This window comes from Centruroides vittatus, unplaced genomic scaffold, assembly GCF_030686945.1.
Source record: "Centruroides vittatus isolate TY-2023 unplaced genomic scaffold, ASM3068694v2 contig_1824, whole genome shotgun sequence".
Classification (NCBI taxonomy): Eukaryota; Metazoa; Arthropoda; class Arachnida; order Scorpiones; family Buthidae; genus Centruroides; species Centruroides vittatus.
The window spans coordinates 1,442,349-1,468,220 of record NW_027121123.1 but is presented as its reverse complement, the minus strand read 5'-3'; the positions used below and the strand labels follow the sequence as shown (position 1 = coordinate 1,468,220).

The following is a 25,872-nucleotide window of genomic DNA, read 5'->3' as shown; positions in this document are numbered from 1 at the left end:
TACACTTTATTTAGCTATTATTACTCATTCAATGAGTTATAAGTGGTTATTAAACAAAATATTAGTCAAATATCAAATTTTTTACTCACCAAGCTTCGAGATAGCAACGACTAATTTTCTGTTTCGTAATTTTTAGGAAACCAGTGAAGCGAAACTTAATTTACATTAGTTTTCCCGGATCGTGACTTGCAAAAAGGCATACAACAATATACCATCTTCTAAATTAATAATTAATTAACAGATTTTTAGACTCACGTAAACACTAATGAAAACACAAGGTCTCAGGACGTAATCGCAACACCTAGCGTCGCGTTTTCGAAACTTGCCACGAAGCTTTTCTAAGCTGTAGTATAATGTAAGCCACGTTATTATCGTATACACGTTTTACACGATGCATTTTTACAAAATGGCTACTGTATCTGGGTAACTTGTAACTAGTCAACGTAAAATTAATCATATATTACTGTCCGATATGATATATGCTGCTTGTAGCTGTTTATCTAGAAATTTTATAGGAGAACAATTATTGCTAGCGGGACACGTCATTTTATGTGATCAAATGAGCACAAACGTTCTATACATTTGCGCTCTTTGTGTTAAAACACATCAGCTTTGATATCTGCCCATCAAGGCCGCATTTACAAGTACGCTATGTAAGCTGTTGCTTAGGGCCTCGAGTTCCAGGAGCCCGAAAAATTTTTAAAAAAAAGAATTTCAAATTTTGTGATAAAAATTTTTTTATAAACCAACAAAATATACATTATGTTAAATTTTTATGATTGATTTATTGATTTTTTTTCAAAAATTGTGAAGGATTGATAAGGGTCCTCACACAGTTCAGCTTAGGACCTTGAAATGCCTAAATCCGGCCCTGTGTCCCACACAAAATTCCTGGCATTTTAAATTTTAATGGAATTTTTCGTGATCTGCATCGGACATGTTGGGCCCTGTTTCTTATTATCCTGCCGCCTCTCATTAGAGAATTGGCAGGAACCCACGATAGATATGATTAAAACAAGTCCACTTAGCGCCCATAGAGCAGAGATATGTGAGGCCCTGAACTGGGATAAAAAACACTCTTTTAACCATAACAAAAACGAATCTTGATCTTCGTGAATTAAAATTAAGGGAACTAAATTGTAAAGGAAAAGGGAAAAATAAAATTAAAACCACGCGGTAAAAAAGGAGAAAAAGTAGTGAATTAAATTTTTATAAGATAAGACAAACAAAAACGGAAAATGTTAGTGAGGTGCAAGGTTCGTTCAACACGGAACAAAAGACGGTGTCGAATTGTATTAATAATCGTCTTTCTCGATCTAGGTGAAAACTGGTGAAATTGGACCAGATCGGTCCAATTTCACCTAGTAACCAGAAAAAGACCAATCTGGGACTGAGAAAAGGGATTCGTAACCAATAAAGTAACGATTTGCGAGACCACAACATATTTAAACCCAGGCTGCAAGGACGCTTCATGATAGCTCAAGAGAATGATAGCTGGATGAGTGATGAAATAAGAAGTGGTTTTCAACAGGGATACTATGGCGCATTAGGGTACCGCAATGACATTTCAGGGGTGCCACAAAATACAGTACTGAGCAGAATGATAACATTTCTTACCTGGACTACATTTCTACTTTCATTAACTAAAAATACAAAAACACAACCATAATAAAGTATTGGTACCGAGAAAAAATTACGAAGTCGGAGTGCCATTATTAGAAAAAGGTTGAAGAACACTGTATAAAGATGTCTGCCTACTAATGAAAGAATCACAATCACAACTTCAGAAATTTTTATGACCGTAATGATCCAGATTTATCAGATAAAGTATCTCGGAAGCCAGCTTCTCTTGTGAGGCCTGATCAAACAAGAATGGGAATTAAAAAAGAAGCTTCCTCTAAGTGTTTCCAGAGCAGAGAGTTAAACTCAAGCATTTGTGATACTCTAAAAAGACTTGTTTTTTTTCCCATATCTTGAATATTTTTAAATTTAAAGTTAAAGGGACTTTCAACTATATAAATGTTTTATGAAACTGATTATCATTTATGTTTTTAATATGATAATCCCCGTTGATACTGATGAAATTGAATAATGAATTTCCATATTGCAAGATAATATAGCTTGATGTAGACTTGAAGAATTTTGAACTGTAGAAATAAGGCATATTTCAGTGAAAAATCATTATTTCTTTAGTTTAAAATGAAAAACAAACTGAATTAATAAATTTTATTTCATATGGTCTAAAAACAAGATATTGTTATATATCACATGTTATGAACATTAAAATTATTTTAAAGGTTCTAAGTTTTAATTGCTATTAGCTTATTATTGCTTATAAAAGTGACAAAAAAGAATCACAGATTTATTTTGTTGTTCATCAATTACAGTATTTAAATCTGAATTTAATCTACTGTAAACAAAATTTTTGCACAGTCAACAAAACAAATTAGTTTTTTTATGATATAAATTAAATAATATGATATAAAATTCAGATTTACTGATAATAGAAACAACATCCTAAGTATATATCAATAATGTGCATCAATAATGTTTACCGTTAAGAAATATTGCAATATTTAACTTTTCAACATTCTGGTGTCTTGAATATGATCAGAATCGATAAAATTTTGATATATACTCTAATTTGTGTTTACGAAACAATTTTAAAGCATGTATATACATACTTTTATCTCAAATGCTGCAAATCTTTGAAAATATTTTAACAATTACAATTTTAAACTGAATCTCTTACTTCTAAAATAATATTAAAGATAGATTTAATAAAGATCAATACTCGTGTTTAACAGGCAATTATAATAAAAACATTAAAGAGTGCACGGGATATAATATTTTGCTGTTGCTGGCAAATAACAACGTTTGTCGGTTGCATAGTGAATGTTGGTATTTTATTATATAATATTAGAGGAATAATGTTCGAGACAACTGATGTCCAAGATATACTGCTCTTCTAATCGATACTTGATGCTTAATTTGATCAACTTTAAACTTGAATGAATTAGGAAATAGTTTTTAATATTAAACTGCTAGATACTATTTATGAAACACAATATATAGTAAATGGATTAGAACAGCAGTATGGCTTTAATGGACATTTTTTATACAATTAAAATTCTTATAAAAAATAGTCTATAAGAGAATATTTTTATAAGAATTTTTAGAAGTCATATTTTATTTTATTTTTTTTTTATGATAAAATCATTTGGAAAAATCTTACATATTACATATTCAATAAAGTAAATATAATTATTCCAGCAATGCAATACAGTAAAGAAATAAATTAGTTTTATATAAATCTGGAATGTTTATGAAAATTAAAAATCTAGAGTGTTTTCTCTAGGAATGTGCAAAAATAAATAACAATGTTTATAAATTAAAATGTGCTTAAAATTTATATACAGATACTCCTTATTTATAACCAAGTTCAGTTAAGTAACATGTGAAATTTGTCAAAAACTTGGAAATATATCAATAGATATTGACTTCCCTTTAAGCAGGAAGATTTAAACTGCCAATTAGCAATATATTGTTGCTATCTTTATAATCTAATATGAAAATTTTGGCTCTTATGCAATATTCTTTATAATATTGGCATAAAAATATATTTCTCTATTCAAAAATATTGTGTTACAAGTTATATGATATTAATTGTAAATTTACATAGCCGTATATTGACTGATTATAATAGGAGAAGTGTCTGTATATGTTTAATAAATTTTAAAACATTAACCATAAAAAATAACTTCAGTTATAAATTAATAATTAAAATAGTTTTTCCAATTTTCCTTATAAAAAATATATTTTTAAATATATATTTTCTTTTATAATTCAGATGAACTAGTAGATTGAGCTTTTTTGTTTTTCCTCACTCTTCTGGATTTGATATCTGAAAGAACTTCGTAAGCTTGTTGAATTTCGATGAATTTTTCTTGGGCGTTCTGTTTCTCCTCAGGATCTTTGTGTCTGTCTGGATGCCACTGACGCGAAAGTTTTCGATACCGAGCAGAAATTTCTTCTTGCGTTGCATTTCGTGTTAAATTTAAAACCTGCAACATTAAGAATTTCATTATTTTATTAGAATTAATATGTATAAATTAAATATATTAAATACAGAATATAAAAAAATAAATGCAACTTTCACACACCATTTTTTTTTATTCACAATATAATTAAAATAATGCTTGTATATTTTGAAATGAGAGAGCAGAATCATATATATCAAATGGAAGAGCTAATCAGTTCTGCACAAACCTGAATTATGAATAAGCATGTGAAAATTCACTAAAAAATTAACCTAATGATGATGATTGAAAAGTTTTATACTGAAAAGAATTACATTTTCTTTAAAGACTGTTTAGTACTTACAAAAAATCTAATATTTATTCTTTGTCTACGTTATATTATGAATATGGATAAAATAAAGATATGTAGAGGTACCTCGTACTTTGAACGTTTCAGTGTTCAAACACAAAATTCAAGAAATATTCACCTCAAAATTTGAATTGTAAACGCAGTGAAAAAAATGTGTTTGAATCATAAACACAATCTGTTGTGTGTCCTAATCAACTCTCACTATCACTCGTGTTATACTTGTATGTTTTCAATGGTTTTTCACTTTATTTTTAATATGTTTGGTTATATAATGTATTGTGTTATTCATTGATTTTTTAACAATTTTTTCTGCAATTTTTCTTTGTTGACAGCTGTTGAGCACCCTGTATGTTTTGTATCCTTTATTCAAAATTTCCTGAACAGAATGTTTTAAACCTCACTTGACATGTTTGAAGTTAGGAGTATCTTCCCCATACATATTACAATTGTTTTTACTATTTGTACAGCATTATATCCTTTTGGAAACTCATAAAGCATAATATGCCCCATATGCTTTTTAAGTGAAAATATTACAAGTTGATTTTATTCAAACAAGATGTGAAGTAAACAGTTTAAAGTAAAATTCTGAACAAAGAATAAAATCTCACATAATCTACATGCTAAATTTCACAACTGTTATAATTAAATCACACATCTATGAAGATGCAAAAGTCCAAGGTGTGTGACCAATAAATACAATTTTGTTTTATTATACAGTATTTATGTGTTTTATTTATTTATTTATTGCTGAAATGTTTTAATTTATTATTAGAGCATTTAATTGTGTTATTTTTAACTTAAATTATGTGTATTTGCTGTTTTAAGTTTATCAAAATGGGTATTATTTAGGATCTAGGAATGAATTAATTCACTTTCCATTATTTCTAATCTGAAAAGTTGATTCAGACTTCAAACAACCTCCTGGCATAAATTAAATTCAAAGTACAAGGCACCACTGAACTATACCAAACTACTATTACTTTGAAGCTACATCTGCTAAAACATAGCTTCAAATTGAAGTTGCGACTTTTCAAATATGTACTATAGCAAAATAAGTTTTTGTTTAATTTATGCAATGTTGGTTCTTATCCTTTGCAGTCAAAGATTCTATTTGTATGTTATGTTCAATCTTCCTAAAAAAAATTCCCTTCCATGGGAGAAACAAGGAAAATTTACATAATGCTGTAGTACTACTATAACAATTTAAACATATTCCATTTCGTGAATGAATACATTTAATTTGCCGCAAACATTGTAGTGGAACTAATGCCCCAAAGGCTATGCTTATAATCATGCAATGCTGGAAGATCTCTTTTGCACATTTAATAAATTGCCTACTCCTGGTAATTTAAGCAATAAATATTCAGTAACCCCAATATGGGAAATCCTTGTTAATTTGAACTTGGATAGTTAATTCCATTATTTTATGTATTAACATACCATAGTTTAATTGAGTTATTAAAGTAATCTTATATATTATCATAAAATTATATAGAATTAGTTGTAAAATTTAATCCAGTAAATTTAAATTTCATAAATTTTGAAAAAAATTCATAGTAATGGGCAACCTTTTTCTACGTAAGAGCCACATTTCAAAACTTTTGAACTGATGCAGGCCACATACAAGAGAAGAAAGAATAAAAATGCTGGTAAATCACAATTATTTATTCATGTATAATTATAAATTAGCATAAGTATACTTAATTTAGCTTCTGGAACTGATGTAAATGTAATATATTGGAAATATTTGGTTAAATATTAGTCACTGCTAATTTTAAATTAGTTTTGATGTGAGTCTGTTAGCCAGTTTCTTGTTTTAATTTTTACTAAATTCATTGTGGGAAAAACTATTCACATACATAAGTTGTATAAAATATTGTTTGAATTTTTGCTGCATACTTTCTTAAGCTAAGAAATTGATATATTTATTCATATTTTATGCAATGCGGGCTGCAAAAAGTATTAATGCAGGCCACATGCGGCCCGAGGGCTACAGGTTGCCCATCCCTGCTATAGAACAAGCATTCAAATTGGAACAAGTGTAACTGATCTGAAGCGGGGCAGTCAAGCTGTTCGAAAATATTTGTCGTTTTTAAAATAATACTGAACAAAAGCAAAGGTTGCCAATTTGATTAATATTTACATTTTTCCAGTTTGTATTTCTTTCTTTTTAATCTGCTATTGTTATTATGATGTACTAATTTAAATGTTTAAAATTATATATGATGATAAAACCAGAGAATATTCCAGATTCTAAAGCACCTTCTGAGTTGCTTCATTTATAGAATTTCTCTTGCTTTATGGATTTTTAATTTGGTTTATTTTTTAAGGAATTGTCTTTATATTTTAAATCAACATTTATAATGTTTTTAACATTGATTCATCATATGAAAAGTCTAATTTATTTATTATTAATGCCAAAATTATTGTAATTGATTTTAAAAACTGATTTTAAGTATTTTAATATTTTAAAGTATTAAATTTTAAGATATTTTTACATGAATGTTAATCAAAATCATTGTTAAATACATTTATAGTGTTTTGTATCTGTTGTCGTGGATACTGTGATATACCATCTTGTTAAACAATCAATATTTATCCTTTTTAAAATAAATACTCAATAAAGATATTTAATATTAAATTTAAAAATTGTTGATAATGTTCAAGATTTTTTTATTGGTTACCTTGTTGTAAGGACTTTATCAGAGCTGTAGACCATGCCTACCAGAGTAAAAAAGTCAAAAGAACTGATAGTTTACATGTAATCCTTCGTGAGATATAGCCTCCATCCTTTCTAGAATTTTGAAAACCTCAAAACACAAGATAAAATTTAAAAGTGAAAAAATCTGGAATTATTTCTCAAAAAAATGCTAAAAATCAACTGTTTTCCACTTTACTAGAGGGGTGTTAAAAGCTCATAAAACACAAGAAACTGTATTTCAGTGACTACTTCTGGGGCACAATTAGAGTCACACTGCACACTCCATTTAACCTATCTTAGGCTGATTTTGGGGCTATATCTCGCAAAGAATTGCATGTAGACCATTGATTCTTTTGACTTTTCTACTCCTACAGCATGGTCTACAGCTCTAATAAGGTCTCAACTGCCTCATCAAGAACTACATTTTTTAGCATTATATTATTAAAAATAACCTGTAAAGCATTCTTTTCTCCAAGGGGATCCAATGCATGTATTAACTGATGCCATATTTCCCACCATCCATGATGTTGAGCAAAATTATAAACATCTTTCATAACTTTTTTAAATTCATTCCATAATGGACTTGTCAAAAAATTTTTTATTGCTTCCCTACAGTATATTTCTTGGCCTTCTTTATCTGTAAAACTACAATTAAAATATAACCAAGAACACCATAATGATGCATATACCAAAATGCAAAGTAAAAATATAAATAATCGATAAAAAATGGAATGCTGCCGACGTGGAGATCGCCGCCACTTTTTAGCATATCGATTAAAAGCAGCACAAGATAGTACCGATGTCCAAAATACTGATGATTTCTTCCAAAAATAAAGTGGATATGTCAAATATGCTCCAATCAAGGGCATCCAAAAATCACCTTCCTCCTGGCCAATATTTCCAACAAGATAAACACCTATAAAAAATAAATGAGAATTAATTTAATATAATAATATTAATTTTTTATTTATGATGTGTTGAAAAAAATTGTATATACAGTAAGACCCATTTAACGCTGCCTCAATTAATGCTGATTCGATATAACGCTGTCTGCTCGAAGCCTAAAAATAACCTCAAAATTTACACTGATTCAAATTATTGTGGCATTTCATTGATTTATATATAATATGATTATTTACGAACACAAACCAATTGGCAAAAGGTGACAATTGGTCTTAGCACTGTACTTTCCTTAAATCTACGTTTGTTTCCTGCAATTTTGGAAAAAACATAACATCATGGGTGCCATAGGAAATATTGACTTCGCTTGGCAAGAATTGACTGATAAATGCATGAACGAAGTGTAGAAGAAGTTATGGCTGAAGGTATCCAAGAATTCTCAATGAGAAGAGCCTATCACTGTATCATCAGGTTGACCAAATTGTCAACCTAATTGATACAGCAGGACTAGGAGGATGATTGGATGGCCGAAGGGTCAAGGTGGCAACCTACCACTATGGGGGACCCAGGTTCAAATCCGGATGGATCAAGAAATCCCCAGGAATTTTTCAGAGAGTGGTCCATTCAGATATATTGGGCCTCATCCGTCACCACCCAGCCGAACCCATAACGGGCTTGCTAAAAGAGGCCCTCTTAGTGCCCACAGGACAGAAAGAGTTAAAAAAAAAGCAGGACTAGGAGATGTAGACAAGAAGGATATTGAGGAGTTACTGCAGGTTTCTGGTGAGTCTTACCAACGACAACCTTCAAGAACTGGCAGAACAAGGAATTCATGTAGAACTGGAAAATAGTGATTCTGAAAATGAAGACCCCAAAGCAATTCTCTACAGATTTCCTTAGTAAAAGTTTGGGAACGATAACCAAAATCGTTGATCAAATTGTAGCGAACGATCCAGATTTTGAAAGGAGTGCAAAAGCAAGAGGAGGTGTTTTTGATGTGATCTCCTGCTACCGACATTTGCTTAAGGAAAGAAAAAAAAGCAATAAACGAAACTACACAACTTTATCACAGAAAACAAGAATTTCAGAAAAATCGGGATCTTCATCAAAAAAAATGAACTTTAGATTTCTGTGTGCATATGTTGGTATGTTATTTAACATATAATATTATGCAAATTAGTATAAAAATAACTTAAATTAAAGTAAAATTTGTTTATTTTTGGTCACGTGTTCCCCTTTCCCTATTTACTCTATGTTAAAATTACCTCATTTTATCACTGTTTCATTTCGCACTTTGTCGTCTAGGAACGCATCCCCCACTTTAAGCGATGTCTTACTGTATTATAAATTATCATCATTACAAAATATTTTTTTATCATCTTTAATTTTCTACATAACTTACTAATCTGTTAGAAAACATAGTTCAGTTTCCCATGAATAAAATAAGTAGATTTTGTAAATAATACTGGATAAAAAGTTATATATATACAAAAGATCTGAACAGTAATGAATTCTAGTTACCATATTTTCCGGCACATAAGACGACTCCCGACTCTTACAGTTAAAATATAGAGTTTAGGATATACTCACCCTATAAGATGACACCCGACTTTTGAGAAGATTTTCTTGGGTTAAAAAGTTGTCTTATATGCCAGAAAATACGATATTTTCAAGCTATAAGAAGAGTGATCAATATAGAGAAGTTGGCCTAGAAATTACTGGTAATCATTCTTCTTACAGCTCAAAAAAAATCTAGTTTTTTTTTTACCTTATTATTAATATATTTCAGATTTTGGTTGCTTCATATGTTAGATTTTTTTTTTTTCTAAAATATACAAAAGGTTTATTCTTATAAAATTCAAGATCACTGTGATGGCACATACATTTACATTGCTACTGTGTCTTTTATTCTATAAGTGGCCAAAAATGTTTGTTCTTCCATTTATCTAATGTATTTTTAAACATCAATGGTAGAAAGTAGCATATAAAAGCATCTGTATATGTTTATTGTATAGGAAAAGATCAAATAAAAGTATTTTTAATTTTATCTGCATAATCATCATCAATTATAAATATCAAAAAAATAGCCAGATTCCTTTATTGCACTATTGTGACTAAATAATTACAAAACAATTTGGCAGAGGCAGGCCACCAGGCTTCTATCTCTTGTTAAATATAATAATTATAAATAAATTAAGTTTAGAATATTCTGGAAAAAAAGATCATCCAGAGTGGGACTCAACCCTTCAGCTCCTGGTTATTTTGTAGAAATACAACATAAACATGCTTACCATGCAGGGACTTAAATCAAATTTGAAATTTTCTTCATATTAAGCAATTTCCCAAGTACAAATTACAGCATGAAAAATATCATATCTGAAATGCCTTTCAATTTCATTGAGCTTCAAACTTATTCTATATTTATCAAGCTTGTTAGCTTGATAAATACAGGATAAATAAGTTTAATAAAAATAAATTTTAAAATTATAAAATTATAGAAAAGTCTAGTATTTTTGCAGATTTTTGCTATGGTTCTACAAAAAATGTAAGTTTTTATTGCAATTTTCAAAAAATGTAATTGATAAATTAAATCATTAAGAAAAAATTTTGCTAGACAAAAATAGCATTAAATTATTAAATATTTAAAGAGTGACTTTAATGATTTATCTTGTTAGAACAACTTATCTATTAGCATATGAGGAAAGGTCATTCATAAATTATTTAAAATCATTCCGTTTAAACGTTATGATGCCTAAAATAACTAAACAGAAGACACTGAAGAACTTTGAATTATAAATGCAAAATGCTGGAAGATTTCTCACTTAAGAACAAGACTTGAGGAAATGTAGATATATAAAAAGTTCTTAAATTTTAAATATTTTGCATAAAACACAATTCAACTTTAATAAACTAAACAATTTGAAGAGAGTTTCATAGAAAATAGTAAATATTACACACTATTAAATCATATTGGAATAAATTAAAGAAAAACTTGCTTCCATTTGTTAATTTGATTACTAGAAATAGCCACATGATACAATGTTTTGAAATAGATGTATACTGACAAATTCATTGAAGTTTGGTTTCAACAGAACAAGAACAATATCAAAGCACAGTCCTTGAATTACAAATGCAGGTTACATCATATGATCCTACATTTGATTTTAAAGATCTGAACTTATGTTAGTTCAAATAAACCTCTGAAAACATTTCCCTTTATCAAAACTTTCAGTTTTAAAAATAGATGTATTTTCTCTTCTACACTTACAAAATGATACCAAGTCTTATAGAATATCCCAAATATATAAACACTTTGGACAACCAAATATTATGTAAGTATAACTTATGCCTTCTCCAAGTAAATGAATTAAACCTTTATCTTTACAATAAATATTCAATTATTGTTTTATAGTATAACTACCTAAAATTTATTACATTATATTTCATCCAATAATGCAATTATTTATGTAAAATTTTAGCCACCTACATATCTGTTGTACATATGCTGCTCACCTGGATATCACTAAAATATTTCTGTATTTCCAACTGTACAACTGCAGGTTTTATATATTTACATTAAGTTGAATGATAAATATTCATTGATACATAAGAAAATGAAAGAAAAACAAACGGATTAAATACATTTACGTATCAATATTAAATAAATAAATAAAGTCTATGACTGGTAACATGCAATAATAATAGTTTCAGTTCTTCAATGATACTCATTATTTATATATATATATATATATATATATAACTTAATACTAACTGTTCTTAAGATATTTAATTTTAACAGTAACAACTTACAAAAATAATTTTAATTATATTTTAACATTTATATAGCTAATGAAAGAATAAATATGTAAAGTTTAATGCATTTAAAATAAAAAATTAAATAAAACTAATTATATGAGATATACATTTCAGGTCATCTGCTATAATTCCCATGTGTAACATGTAGTTCATATCAGAAAAATGATAAATTCATTTAAAAATGTAATATTTACTTTCATAAAGTACTTATAATCTTATCATATTTCTCACAGAAATGATAAAACTTGAGATCATTTTCATTTTGTTATTATAGATTTAATATTTGTTACAAAGAATTAATTCACTATAAAGTATATAGAGAATTATAGGAATAGCATACTGAAGAATTTGTGTATATGTGTATTTAATACTTTTATTATGTAAAAAGCATTTTTTATCATTATATCTAAACATTTTATATAAAAATAAAGTGTTAATCAACTCAAATTAAAAATTATTATAAATTAAAACACACTATCTTCTCTCTTCACTTCTAATTGCATATTTTTATAAAATAAAAAATATAATCAATAGAACTCAGTTAAGAAGTTTTCCTGTGTAAGAAGTTTAATTTCAAAAGTCCCAGTTTTTTTCATATAGGGGAGAGCGGGGCTAAAAGTTCCCGGGGTAAGTTGTTCCGATTGAAATAGCTCCACAAGGAAAAAATATATATATAATTAGTAAATATGTCATGAAATCGAACGTTTCTGCGCACCGACGGCAGCTATCTTAATCAGGCCAGTGACGTCCGGTACATTGGAAAGAGAGCCTGTACGTCGCTGATCCACATAAGTAAATATTTTCGTGTTTGATATTTTTGGTATATCTGGCGAATTTAAATAATTAGCGATTAGTTGTTTGGTATTTTTATTCAAAAATATATCGAGTATCTTGATATACTACGCTAAAACTGTATATGTCTCGTAACCTAATCTAGTAGCTGCTGTTTTGAACCCATGTGCTATCGGGGCTAGATGTTCCCTTCTTTCGGGGCATGTTGTGACCTTGAAACAACTTGCCCCAGTTCATCTGTACCGGTAATGCAGTAAAAATAATGTTTTTTTTCCTTTTGCAGTATGCGGACTTATATTCGAAAAACAACACGGGGTTCTGTATCTCAGGAGTTGATGCAAAGAGCTGCAGATGCAGTTATTAAAGATGGTAAAAAATAAAAATAAAAACTGTTGCCAGAGAATTAGATATTTGTCATATGACGTTATATAGATTTGTAAAGAAGTTGAAATCTGGAGTAGAAAACGCTGCGATTGGCTACAAAAAAGTAAAATTGGTCTTTATTGAAGAACAGGAAAACAAGTTAGCAGAGTATTTGTTAAATGTAAGCTTTACTGACGAAAGACAAATCTTGGATCAGCCAGGGTCATCAGGAGTTGTAAATTTGCCTGCAACTTCTGGTGTTATACAAGAACTTGGAAAGGATGTTCCTTTCTCCCCTTTTCTTTAAGTAAAAGTTATAAATGTTGAAACGTAAAAATGTTTTCTTTATAATAAATTTAAGAAAAACAACTAATTATTGATAAGATATTATTGATTAGTCTTTAAATACATACTTAGTTAAATAAATTATTGTTTTTTTACATATTACACCTTCCATAGATCTTGTAACAACTTGCCCCACCCTGTTAACAACTAGCCCCGAACCGGGGTAAGTTGTTACTTTCCGACTTTAGGTATTGTATTATTAATTATAAAAAAACTTACAAAAAATCAACCCCAAAAACTGTATTTATAGCAAAGTTAGATATATTACTAAATTTTAATCTCTTAATACTTATGCTAGAATTATGTTTCCTTAACAAAATATAAGGTTGATTAAAAAACGGAACTTGTAGCCCCGCTCTCCCCTACTAATGTCTTAATTTTTTTTATCATATAAAAATGTTCCATTTAAGAAAATTTCCTGCTAAAGTAGATAGAAATCCTTGTCCACAACCAAAAAATGGACTTGCTTAAGAAGTTTTCAACTGCATCTTATCAAAATTTTACACATTTAATTGTATATGGAAAAATCAAAATAATTACAGCTGAAGAACCAAATTTCCAGTCAGACTAGAGAAAAACAATGTTTTGCTTGCAACTTGACAACACCAGGTTCCACACCAGTTTCAAGATCACAGTACACATTGAAAAGTTAGACTGGACTATCCTTCCACATCTGCAATATAGTCCAGAATTGGCACCTTTGGATTTCCACCTGTTTAGGCAATGAAAGATGAACTTTTTTCTGACAATAGTGTTGTCATCACAGCTGTGAAAAAGTGGTTAAGTTTTGCTGGTGCAGATTTTTGTGTGATTGGCATGCATTCATTGATGGCAAATATGCATTGCCAATGTTGGTCAATATGTGGAAAAAAGAGGTTAGTAGCTGAAGACTTGCTCTATCCAACAATGCTACTATGATCTCTGCATCTGTTGTGGTTTTTGTGTAATAAAAAGATGCTTGTCAGGCTAAATACATGATAAACATCTAATGTGAAGTTTAGAACTATATAAAATTAATAGTACTATTAATTTCATATCTAGTGTTATAAATGAAATAAAAACAGGATAAGTAGACATGACAAAATTAGTTGAAATGTAAGTAATAACAACTATTCTGCAGATGTTTTTGGCATTGAATGCAAGATGTCAATGACTGTACGATGTATACTGACTTCAGACATTAAAATGCAAACAAATACACTCAAACCTGTTTTTGTGCGGTCTATTTTTGTGCGATTTGTTTTGTGTGATTTTTTGTGTGCGGTATATGAATTTCAATCAAATTGGTATACTGCACAAAAATAATTGCACAAAACACATTGCACGTATAAAAAATCGCACAAAAACAAGTTTGAGTGTATGCATCTTAGAATCAAGAAATATATGTTGCAAAGTAAAGGGTTATGATCTATAAAAAAAAATGAAAAATGTTTATCTGCTTTTATCTCAATTTAAAAAGTAATTACACAATTCATAAAACTCTATAAACTTATAAAAATAAGATTTTCTATACAATTAATTCTATATTTTTCTTTATTTGAAATGTTATTAAAATAAAAAAAATACAGGAAATCCTCGTAATTTGAAATTCAAGAAGAAATAATTGCAACTTCAAATTATCTGAGATTTGCAATATGCTAAATATCATGTAATTGATGTAAGTTATTAAAGAAATGGAATATGGCTACATACACAGAATACCATTTTCATTAATTAATAACTAATAATAATGTGAATAAACTGCAAGTAAACAGCATGTGTCCAATGACCATCTCATATGTTGCCAGATAAGTTTTATGAAAAATAAAGCAAAATTCTTCAAAATGTAGCCCAAATTATTTTTAAAGTGGCCCAAAAAGTAGTAAGTCGCCCAAAAGTAGTAGCCTAGAGCCTACAAATATCTGCCCACTTGTAGCCCAATCTTGCAATCCCGAAACCAGCCTTATTTTATGAGATAAGAGAAATAATGATAGTCTGTGATAAGATGACACCCAAAAATGTGTTAATGTAAAAGTAGAGCCATATTGACCAGATCAGTTGTTCTTGGTCTATTGTTCTCTTATAGCATGGAAGCACTTTGATCTAAATGAACAAGTTAGCATATGCACAGTTCAGATAAAATTATCACTTCGAATTTTGAAGTAGCCATATTTCAAACTAACTAAATTCTTTAACATGTAAATCTCTATATCCCCAGCCAGGACAAAAGTACAATTATGAACTAATGAGATTTCAAACTATCTGAGTTCAAATTAACAAGGATTTCCTGTATATCAATTTATCAATCAACAAATATTTACAGTCCAATGAAACAGAAAACAATTGAAATATAATTTAATTAACACACTTCTTAAGGAAGTGCCACAAATATAAATCAAAATCAAAATGCTTAAAGTTACTATATTATGATTATTTTTTTATTTTAATTTTGCTAATAACAAAATGTATTTAATATTCTATTACAACATACTATAATGTTTCAAATTTTACTGTAAAAGTTATATAGGTATAAAAACATAATGAAATATAATTTTAAATTATTATTACTATTAATTTCAATTTTGTACAGAAAACTTTAGTCATGGAGATATCATTTTAAGTATTTTACCATAACCTAAACAATATTTAATATAAAAAGATTCAGCTACAGAAATACGTGTGCCAGGTTAGTGACACTAATCTGTGCATACGTTTTTATAAATATGTGTCATATAATTATTAACAAGTTAAATAATCATACTTTTAATATGGACACAAAACATCAAACTGATGTAAATATATTGACAAAAAATTATTCAAGCAGAGACTAATATATGAAACATTCTTAGTACGTTCATATACCAAAGTGAAAATGTCGACATGTACAATACAATCTATACAATCATATTCACAACACTAATCAATTATTTTGAAAAAATATTTAGCTATATTTCAATTTAAAACTCCACCAAAGCAAAATGGGATAGTTTCTTCTTCAGTTTTTTTATCTACTGGTAATTATAATATGACAGTTTTCTTACAGAAACACTACCATTCTTAAATAGCATGTTTCAACTGTTTTTAAAAAAGTGTTGAATAAGAAAATAAATCTGAAACCACAACAAAGTTCTGATATTATTTTTCAATTACTGTAATCATTGTTAATAGTCAATTCTATGAAGAATGACTCCTATGATGTAACTAGTCTTAATATGCACAAATTTTTGTTTATGCATATGCTTCAAGAAAGGAACCAAAATGAGAATAATAACTATATTATATTAATATTAATAACTGCATATTTATACTTGTTAAATAATTATGTATTTTACTAAAAAAAACTTATTGTTATCTGTAGAATAACTTTGTCAACACAGTTCAAATTTTATATAATTAATCATTTCAGCTTACTAATTCTTTAAATATTGATATATTTTCAAAACAAAGATAAAAACAAATCATAGAATAATTTGAATATGATGATAATTAAAAGACTGTTGAATTAATTGTTATATAATTTGTCATATCATATTTTATTTTAAATATATATATATATAACTAGTTTCATTCAAAATAATTGTTTCCAGCTAGAGGCTTTTATTCACCAACATCATTGCCTGTCAGTTTAAAATAAATAAACAAATAATAAATTTATGAATTAGTCCAAGTTTGAAATGTCAAAAGGAATTTTTAGACTTAGATGTTTGCATCTAAAATTACAAAACAAAAATGATAATATGGTTATCACAGATTTATGTTAAAACAGAATCAGACATTTTAAAATAAATCTTCAAAAAATGTTATAGAAATATTAATATAGAAATTTATTTTTAAAATACTGGCTTAAGCATATACAGGATGTTCACTTTAACATTTATCCAGGAGCAAAAGAGATCTTTCCAGCATTGCACAAGTATTGGTATATGTATTATTCATGTAATCATGAAAACATAATCATTTCACAGTAATGTTCATGAGTATAAGGCAATGTAATAGTGATTACTAGTTAGTAGATTAGTAGACTGTATGATGTTGGTCTTTCCTGTATCTAGATAAAAGTTAAAGTGCACTCACTCACTGTATAAATTCTGTAATTTATAAAAAATTTTTAAATTACACTAGAAGTTCATTAATACAACACATTCTATAAAGTAGCCAATAATATAAACATCCAAACCTGATAATATTAAAGCCAAATAATTGCTGAATTAATATTACTATTATTATTATTAATTAAATGCTAAATTACTTAGCACTGTCCAATAATAATCTGGCATGCTATTATTCCACAAGTCAAAATTTGTATGGACATTGTACGGTAAAGAATCCAGATGAAACACAATTCCCACCAAGGAAAGGTGGACCCAATGTTTTGCCAATGTTTCATTATCCTTTCCCCTGTACCAACAGGGATTATATACGTGACTGTTCAGAGACCTGTGGCTATGCTGCTGCCATTTAACATTTCCATGTTTTGCACTCCCTGGTTGTGGAGATCTTGTTGTACGTGTCCTGTTCTGTTTGTTCCCTCCTCCAAAGCCAGGAAGTTTTCTTGTTCAGTCGGTCACTCCTGTTGTTCTTGTTAAGTAGTCTGTTTTTTTTTTTTTTTTTTACATTTGTAATTGGAAGTCTCCAGTAGCCAAGCAGATGTTGTTAGACTTCCAAGTCTTACTCACCCCCAATCAGTGGTGTTTTGTAACATGCACTTTTTCAGTTTGTTATACTCTTTCTTTTATTGTTGTTCCCTCCAAAGAAAGTAGGTTGTCTTTTCTACCCTCTTATGAGAGGTAATTGTACATATGTGGTTGTAATTTTGGAGCCTATGACCACTTGGCCTTGCAGAAAGGGTCTCTACTGCCTCTAACATAGGGGTTGTTATTCTGTAATTATGTTGCTACACTCTGTAATCTAATTGTATTTCTGGTTTGTTTAATTAATGGCACTCAGTGGATACTCTGAGATCTTATGCTTCACACTTTCCTGTCATTCTTTCTTTTTCTTCAACCTTCTTACTTCTGCTTCAACTCTTCATCATTTTCTTCCATGGCTATACCAATTGGTCAAGGCCTCCTTATCCTTTAGTAGTAGTAGTAGATGAAACACAATGTGTCTGATTCATGTGCATATATTTATTTTCATTGTAAATTCTGATTTTATGCAAAAATATGTTCATTAATATTTTTTCAGGTTTTTCAATCCTAACACAGTGTAGTCACATATTGTATCATCTTCAAACTGATTAAAGTGCATGTATAAATAAACTGAAAGCATACAGCAGTATACACTGGTACAAAATATACAGCAATGTCTACAACATTCAGATTGCATGTAACTTATCAAATTTTATAAAAATACAAAAATATCCTGTAATCTGTCACTTTTGATAATATGACACCACTCTGGTGCTGTAGTACTAGATTAACAAACTTCTACTGTATAATAATCTGTATTAGTTGTATCCATATAATCACACACACATAAAACAAAAGATTGAATACATAAAGGAAGTTTTTCTTTGGGTAATTTTAAAAATATATACAGTATTTCCTGAGCAATATAATACAATATATTATAAGATTTCTTGGTATAGAATACCAAGAAAACTTATGAAGTTCTTATATGAAAGTTATGAAACTCAAAAAAAGTGAATGATTTTATGAAGGACACACATTTTCAGAACATCATGTTTTAAAATGAACCATTCAATATAGAAAGTGACAATGCTGCCAAATAATTTCAAGAACTATGAATTTCTTTATATTGAATTTTATTTGATTTTAACACATTACAGTTTTTTTGTTATAGTTATCCCACCAGTGTCTGAGCAGTTCCATTGCTGAACACTGGGAGTTTGGTCAAAGGTTTGCACCTCGCCAGGATGGACTGGCCTATGGAGTTTTTCAGGTTTTCTCCATGTCTGTAATGCCTGAATAGAGGTCAGTTACCCTTAAAAGACCTCCCAGAAGGCATCCTCCTGTGTAACATCACATATCCAAAGACAACAAAAAACCACTCTGGTACTAACTTCCCACAGGACATCACTTGGTGTGCAAACTAATACATACTAACCTGCGCCAGGTATTCGCTGACATTGGGGTGACCTGATATGGTATATGCACAGAGAGAAATGACTAATTAATAAAAACATCACCCAGACTGACATTAAAAATAAACTGTAAAGTTTTTAAGAATATATTATTGTGAAGACAGTGCTGCATCTAGCAAAGAGGCAGCAGTATCAATAAAAAACAATGAACATCAGTGTTTTTTTATTAAAAAATAAATAATTTTTTTGAGAACAAATAAATAAAAAGAATAGGCCATAGTCAGAATTATAAATCATATTTTTTGTATAAATGTGTGAACTGTAAAGATCTGTAACAATAGTTTATTAGATACAAGTAACATTATAAACATGGCTATATTTATATATATGGTCATTATTTATATAGTAGATGAATGATAGAAATAATTAAAAGTTTCAACAACATAATATTCACAATTTCTATAATTTCATTTCTAAATACCACATTATAAAGACAATATTACCAACATTTTGATCACTGTTTTCTTTACAAACTTACTTTCTTTATTGTTACCAATTGTTTGTTTGTTTATTTATCTCTTTAGGATCGTTTATCCATTTAGAATGTTAATTACAATTCCTACTTAAGAATTGTAATCAACATTCAAATTTATAATTTCATTTCATTCTGATATTTATTTTTGTTTTTTTCTTACTATTATTATTATTATTATTTTAAAAATTGAAATTAACAATCATTTTGTTATTTTCTATAGGTAAGTTTGTAATATTTCATTTTATATAATTAACTATTATATAATGTGCATTTAAATAAAATTTATTTTTAATATAGCAAACTATTAAACTATTAAACTATATAAAAAATTTATTTGGTATTTATATAATTTTAAGTCTTTCTAATTACGAAAAAGTATTTTCATTTGGATTAACGAAAAAGTTGGATCTTATTGTATCAGGTGACCAAAAAGTTTCTGTGGTTTCAGAAATTGCAGCTACTGCAAAAACCACAGGAACTTTTTTGGTCACCCGATATCTTGAATATAATATATACCGTATTTTACGAATTATAAGACGCTACGGACTATAAGACGCACCTGAATTTTTAAGCAATTTAAAAAAAAAAAATACCTATAAGACGCTACGGACTATAAAATACGGTAATATTTATATTACATATAAATATTATATATATATGTATCGTGCAAGACAAATTTATAAAGAAAACAATAATCAAAATATAATGATATGATATATAATAAGAAAGAATGTACATTTTATGATAATTTCTGGTTATATTTCTCTTGTATATAGACTTGTTCAGTTTTGAGTCTGTTTACGTTCATTTATTGAATCTTTAATATAAATTTTACTATAATTTCAATCAATCTACTTACCTAAAGCAACCGCCAATGGAACAAATATTGTGGAAAAAGGTAAAAGGAATTCAGGTAATAACTCTTCGGGTATGGCAGCTAATACTAAATAGCCGAATGCATCAGCAACTATCATCATTCCACAATATCTGACGGTGCTGGACGGTGGAGTAGGATATTTTCTCATTTTATAAACTAATTTCTCGATATAATACGAATCACCATTAGCTTCTTGAACGTATTCAGGAATTCTCCACAGATCCCTCAACCATCCTAATCCAAAATAACCCCCAGCAAACATTACCCATACTAAAGCTTGTTCGTCTCGACCCAAGTACAGATGATGCAACCCCCAAAATCCGCCTATTAACCAAAAAATATATGTTAACAAGATACTTTTAGCCATCGCTTAACTAAAGGGCGATTTGGACGGATGAAATAACCGCAAGTAAACAAAACAGCAAACACGTTTCTTTTTTCCGCGAATCAGAAATCGTCGTCGACGCCCCCTACTGGCTGCCGATTATTTACTTTAATTGATAATAATCTGATGTATTTTCTTAAGTTTTAAAATTAAGAAATAAATAATAATATATATTATTATTATTATTTTTAATTTAATTTCTTTTAATTCAATATTAAAATAATTCATTTTTAACAAATTTAAAATATAATAAAAAAAAACAAATATTAAATTACGATTTAGGCCGAAGACAAAGACATTTAATCAATTAATATTTAATTTCATGTTTTATTTTCGTCTTCTTGTTTTATTCAAAATAAAAAAAATGTCTTTCTATTTACTTTTTTGTTGAATGTTCTATAAGTTAGTCAAAGAATCAACGGTGCAATTGTACTAAAATTTTCACTGTAGCTGTCTAGGTAAGCACTATTTAATTACATACGTAATTAATATATATTATAATGTTTAAAATGTTTTTCGCGTGAAAAAAAGAATTACAAAATTAGCGATTCGGAGCAAATATCTTTATGTAGAAAACGTAAACAGCAATGTAACGGCGCAACCTAATAAATCCATTGATATTAGATTAGATTGGTAAAATAAAGGCAACATAACACAAAAGCGATCTGCCAAGGAGGGGTGCCTTCCGGGAGGAATTCCCTGGGTAAAATGACCCCTGTTTAGATGATAGACATGTGAAAAAACATCAGGAATACTCCACGCAGCTAGCTCGTTGGTCAGGCGCGAACCCGTGACCAATTATCAGAGTTCAGTGGTGTTATCAACAGATCCGTTGATATACAATAATTAGTAAAATGCAAATTAGCGGATAAGATGAGAAAATATCCTATTCCGTCATCCATCATCATTGTATATTAGAATGATGATGATAACTAATTCGGATATTTAGCATTAGCTGCTATATCTGAAGATCTCAGATTTCACGTCACATAGACTCATCAATTTACAAGTTCGATAATATAAATAATTTACTAAAAATCTGATAATTTTTAGTTTCTTTTTTTTTAATTACAACTTCGTTTTCGAAACAAACTAATTATTTCTTCTGAGAAAGGAATTTTAAATTACTTTTCGCAAAAGTTAGATCGTTCATATTGGAGAAAGCACTTCTTCGGACGTCATTTTAAATGTAATAATCACTCTTGTATAATAAATATACATTAAAACTTCATATTAACTATTCAAGAACCTCAAAATATATTTTACACTTTAAAATTGAAGTAAATTATTTAGGCCTATGTTAACTTTCGTCTTAATAAAGATTTTAGATATTCTTTATTTGTTTATATAAAAATTAATCATTTCAGCTTTGACACAGCGAATGGATTTTATCAAGTTGAATTCATGAATTTAATAGTAGAAGTGATTGCAGTTTTTGAAGATATTAATTAAATTCATATTCATATACTGTATATGAGACATTATAGTATAACATTATATTGAAAGTTTACATTTTTAGAATATGTCAATTCTAATAAAATCTTCAATATTAATTCCATTTAAAATTTCCATTAAGGCCTTTGATCCAAAACATTTTCAGTATTGAATTCATGTATTTTCTTAATAATACTATTGTATCTTTTTTCCTATAGCTTCAGTAATTTTTTATAGGTTTATTTATTTCTTTTTTTCTTGTCACTGGTCCAAGTATAGTAACATTTTTTTTGTTTGACTATAGATAGTGCACTAGGTTTGTTACTTGTTTCTAGTAGCACTTTTTTTTTTTTTTTTTTTTGTATGACTACTCCTTTCTAATCTTCTTATTTTTTATCCCACAGTTTTAGATACTGTTTTAGCACATTTAAAAAGATCTTTTTTAAATGATATTTAAATTTCTTTCAAGCAGTTTCCAATATCTGGAATGCTTCTAATTGTAGATCGTCTATCCACTCTTTCATTAATTTCTCTCTTACAACAGCATTTCACCAATCAAACTAGGTGAATCACCGACTACGTTCTTGAGATTTTTTTTTTTTTTCCTTTTTCTTCTTCTTTCCTTGGTTATATAGATGCGAGAACATTTAAAAATGTACTGTCATTGGCCGTTTGGCCTGTTTATTTTACTACAGACTTTTATAGTTTTGATGTTTAGTTCGAAAAATAAGTAGTTTTGGTATGATATGTGCATGAAAATCCAACTTAAAATCAATCAATAATAAATCATTTGACGTAATATAAAATTAATTACAGATAAGATTTTATAGCCGTATATAGTTACAAGAAAGCACTAAACTAATTAATTCAATTAAAGTATATATTAATCCATGTTTAGATGAAATCTTATGTACTTATGTCTATTGTATTTATTGAATTTCATTTCCTCCATAGAACTTACTATAGGCCCTATTATTGATATAATTAATTAAGCTTGTAGTAAAATATAATGCATTACAAATAGCAAATTTATTGTAAAATTTAATAGAAATAATATCAATTTCTGCCTTTTATATATTTTAAACATGTAAAAGCAAAAAATTGCTATTCAAAAAGTATATATAATCAAATCAAAGTTATTCATTTCGATCATTTAAAGCGGACAGTTTTGAAAGCAGATGAGAAATTTGTGTGTATTATTTAAATATATAATGCTGAATATTTGTCAAAATTAATTTTATAATATTCTGTCAATATATTGAATATTTTTATCAATAATCACGATATTAATATTCAATCTACAAAGAAAACATTTAACTTATAACCCTATGGTTTTTCAAACATTAATCTAATATATTTCTTCTAAAAGCATCTATCATGGCCGTCTTCATCATATTTAATCAGTTATATTGCTAATGTTATTGTGGACGGCTGAAGTTTGCTGCTTAATTACTTGCTGCTTGTCTGAGCTGTGCTTGAGTTAATCGCAGCATTCACAAAAATACAATTAGCATTTACACAAGTGCCTCTGATGATACGACGGCTATCACTGCATTTTGTAACGATTTCTCGACATTGTTGAAGAAGCTACCATTGCACTTGGATCTTAAGGTGGGATATATTGGTTCCTGCTCAATTTTCGGATGGGATCTTTCAGGCCCATTGTTTCGAATAGTGGATCTGATATGACTGAATGAGCCAGACACGGGTTAAAATCACTCATTCACTAGCGGATCACGCAGTGATCCACGCAACGATTTTAAGGTACCCGCACTGAAAATTTAGAAAGTGTTAGGATTTTCGATAGATTTCAAAACCTCGTATGTATAGTATGAAAGTAGGGTCCTATAACTGCTGCAAAAAGCCGTAAAAGCCACAAATTATGAATCTCAGATAGAAAAATTATCATCAAATAAACAACAGATTTCCCATTAAACGAATTATTTGTTTCCGTTATAACCACATTATTTTCTTTTATATAGTTTATTATTGTTATTTTTCTGATATAAAGTTAAATAAAGTATAATTTATTAGCATTTTTTGTCATTTTTAATTACTCAAATTAAATATTTGACCCCCGATTTGACGTTACTAAGTTTCCATTCAGTTTTCACCCACCTTGTTGAAAAAAATTTGTCACCTTCCTAAGCCTCGCACAATATCAAATATCATGTTATACACTTATATAGAAGAATTTCTCACGTCCACCCTTGCCTAGAGCTGTATACAACCTAAAACCACGACTTTATTCGCTTAAAGAAGTTTATTTTTTATATTAAATTCGTAAAGTGAGTTTCACAGCCACTGTGGCATCTTTCGATCGTGTAGCCACATAATCAGTTTTTTCCCTTGCAAATAGAAGCTACAATAAACAAATAACGGAAATCGTAAATAAAAATCGAATATGTCATTGTGTTTTCCATGCTTACAGGAAAAACAACAACTGAAATTATGATTACATAAAATATAGGGGAAATTCCCTCAATGATATCATCGCAAAGAGAAATTTAAACGGCTACTTCTCAGAATTTTAAGTAGGATATTTAATTCCGAGAAAATAAATACGTAAACTGTAAAGTCCACTCTAGAATGGACGTTAAAATATACGTATTTATTTTCTTGGAATTATTTGTAAGATTACTCGAGATTTTATACAAAGAAGCACAAATTTCATTAATATTAAACAGATTTTAGTGGAAATTTATATTGTAAAATATCATTCAATAAATAGTCATTCAAAGAATTTTAATTTCAAGCTGCTTACACTCATATAAAAATTAAAAATAGAAGCAAATATCACTGACTTTTTAATAAATTATAAAAGTAAATCGATTAATTATTTTAATGGTAAATTTTTTTAAAAAAAGGATAACTTAATTTGAAGTATTGTAAAATTGTTTCATTCCATTATTTTTAAAATTGCCACGCATTTTATTATAGCAGTGTAAGATTATGTAAATAGATTTATTGCCTAGAGAACAGCTTGAAAGCGCATCACATTTACCTAGAAGGATCTAGATTTAATCTTTCTCGGATGAACTTCATCCTTTCATTTCATAGAAAATACCCTCTTGGTTCTTTCATAGAAGACAGAATGTCTAGGCAACATTCTAGACAATCCGTGTTTGAGTACGGATGGCTCAGGAAATTTACATACATGAAATATCCAAGATTTTGAGAATATGGATGCCATTCAAGGCAGATTCGGGAGACTAAGACACGTGCTCCCTGTCGTTTTTTGGAGAATGTTACTCAATTACAATAGAATTACTTTTATTTAACTAATTGCACACCCCTTGATTTTTATATG

At 28.6% G+C, this 25,872-nt stretch overlaps 1 protein-coding gene across 1 annotated transcript; it reads right to left on the bottom strand.

Annotated features, from left to right (window-relative positions):
* Nucleotides 1-3,181: 3,181 nt before the first annotated feature.
* On the bottom strand, nucleotides 3,182-21,179 carry wus (TM2 and DnaJ domain-containing protein wurst). Its single transcript, XM_067264141.1, has 3 exons — nucleotides 20,726-21,179; nucleotides 7,543-8,006; nucleotides 3,182-4,064 (listed from the first exon to the last, which is right to left on the bottom strand). The coding sequence occupies exons 1-3, from the start codon at nucleotides 21,108-21,110 to the stop codon at nucleotides 3,840-3,842; spliced, it is 1,074 nt and encodes a 357-aa protein (XP_067120242.1). The 5' UTR covers nucleotides 21,111-21,179; the 3' UTR covers nucleotides 3,182-3,839.
* Nucleotides 21,180-25,872: the final 4,693 nt, after the last annotated feature.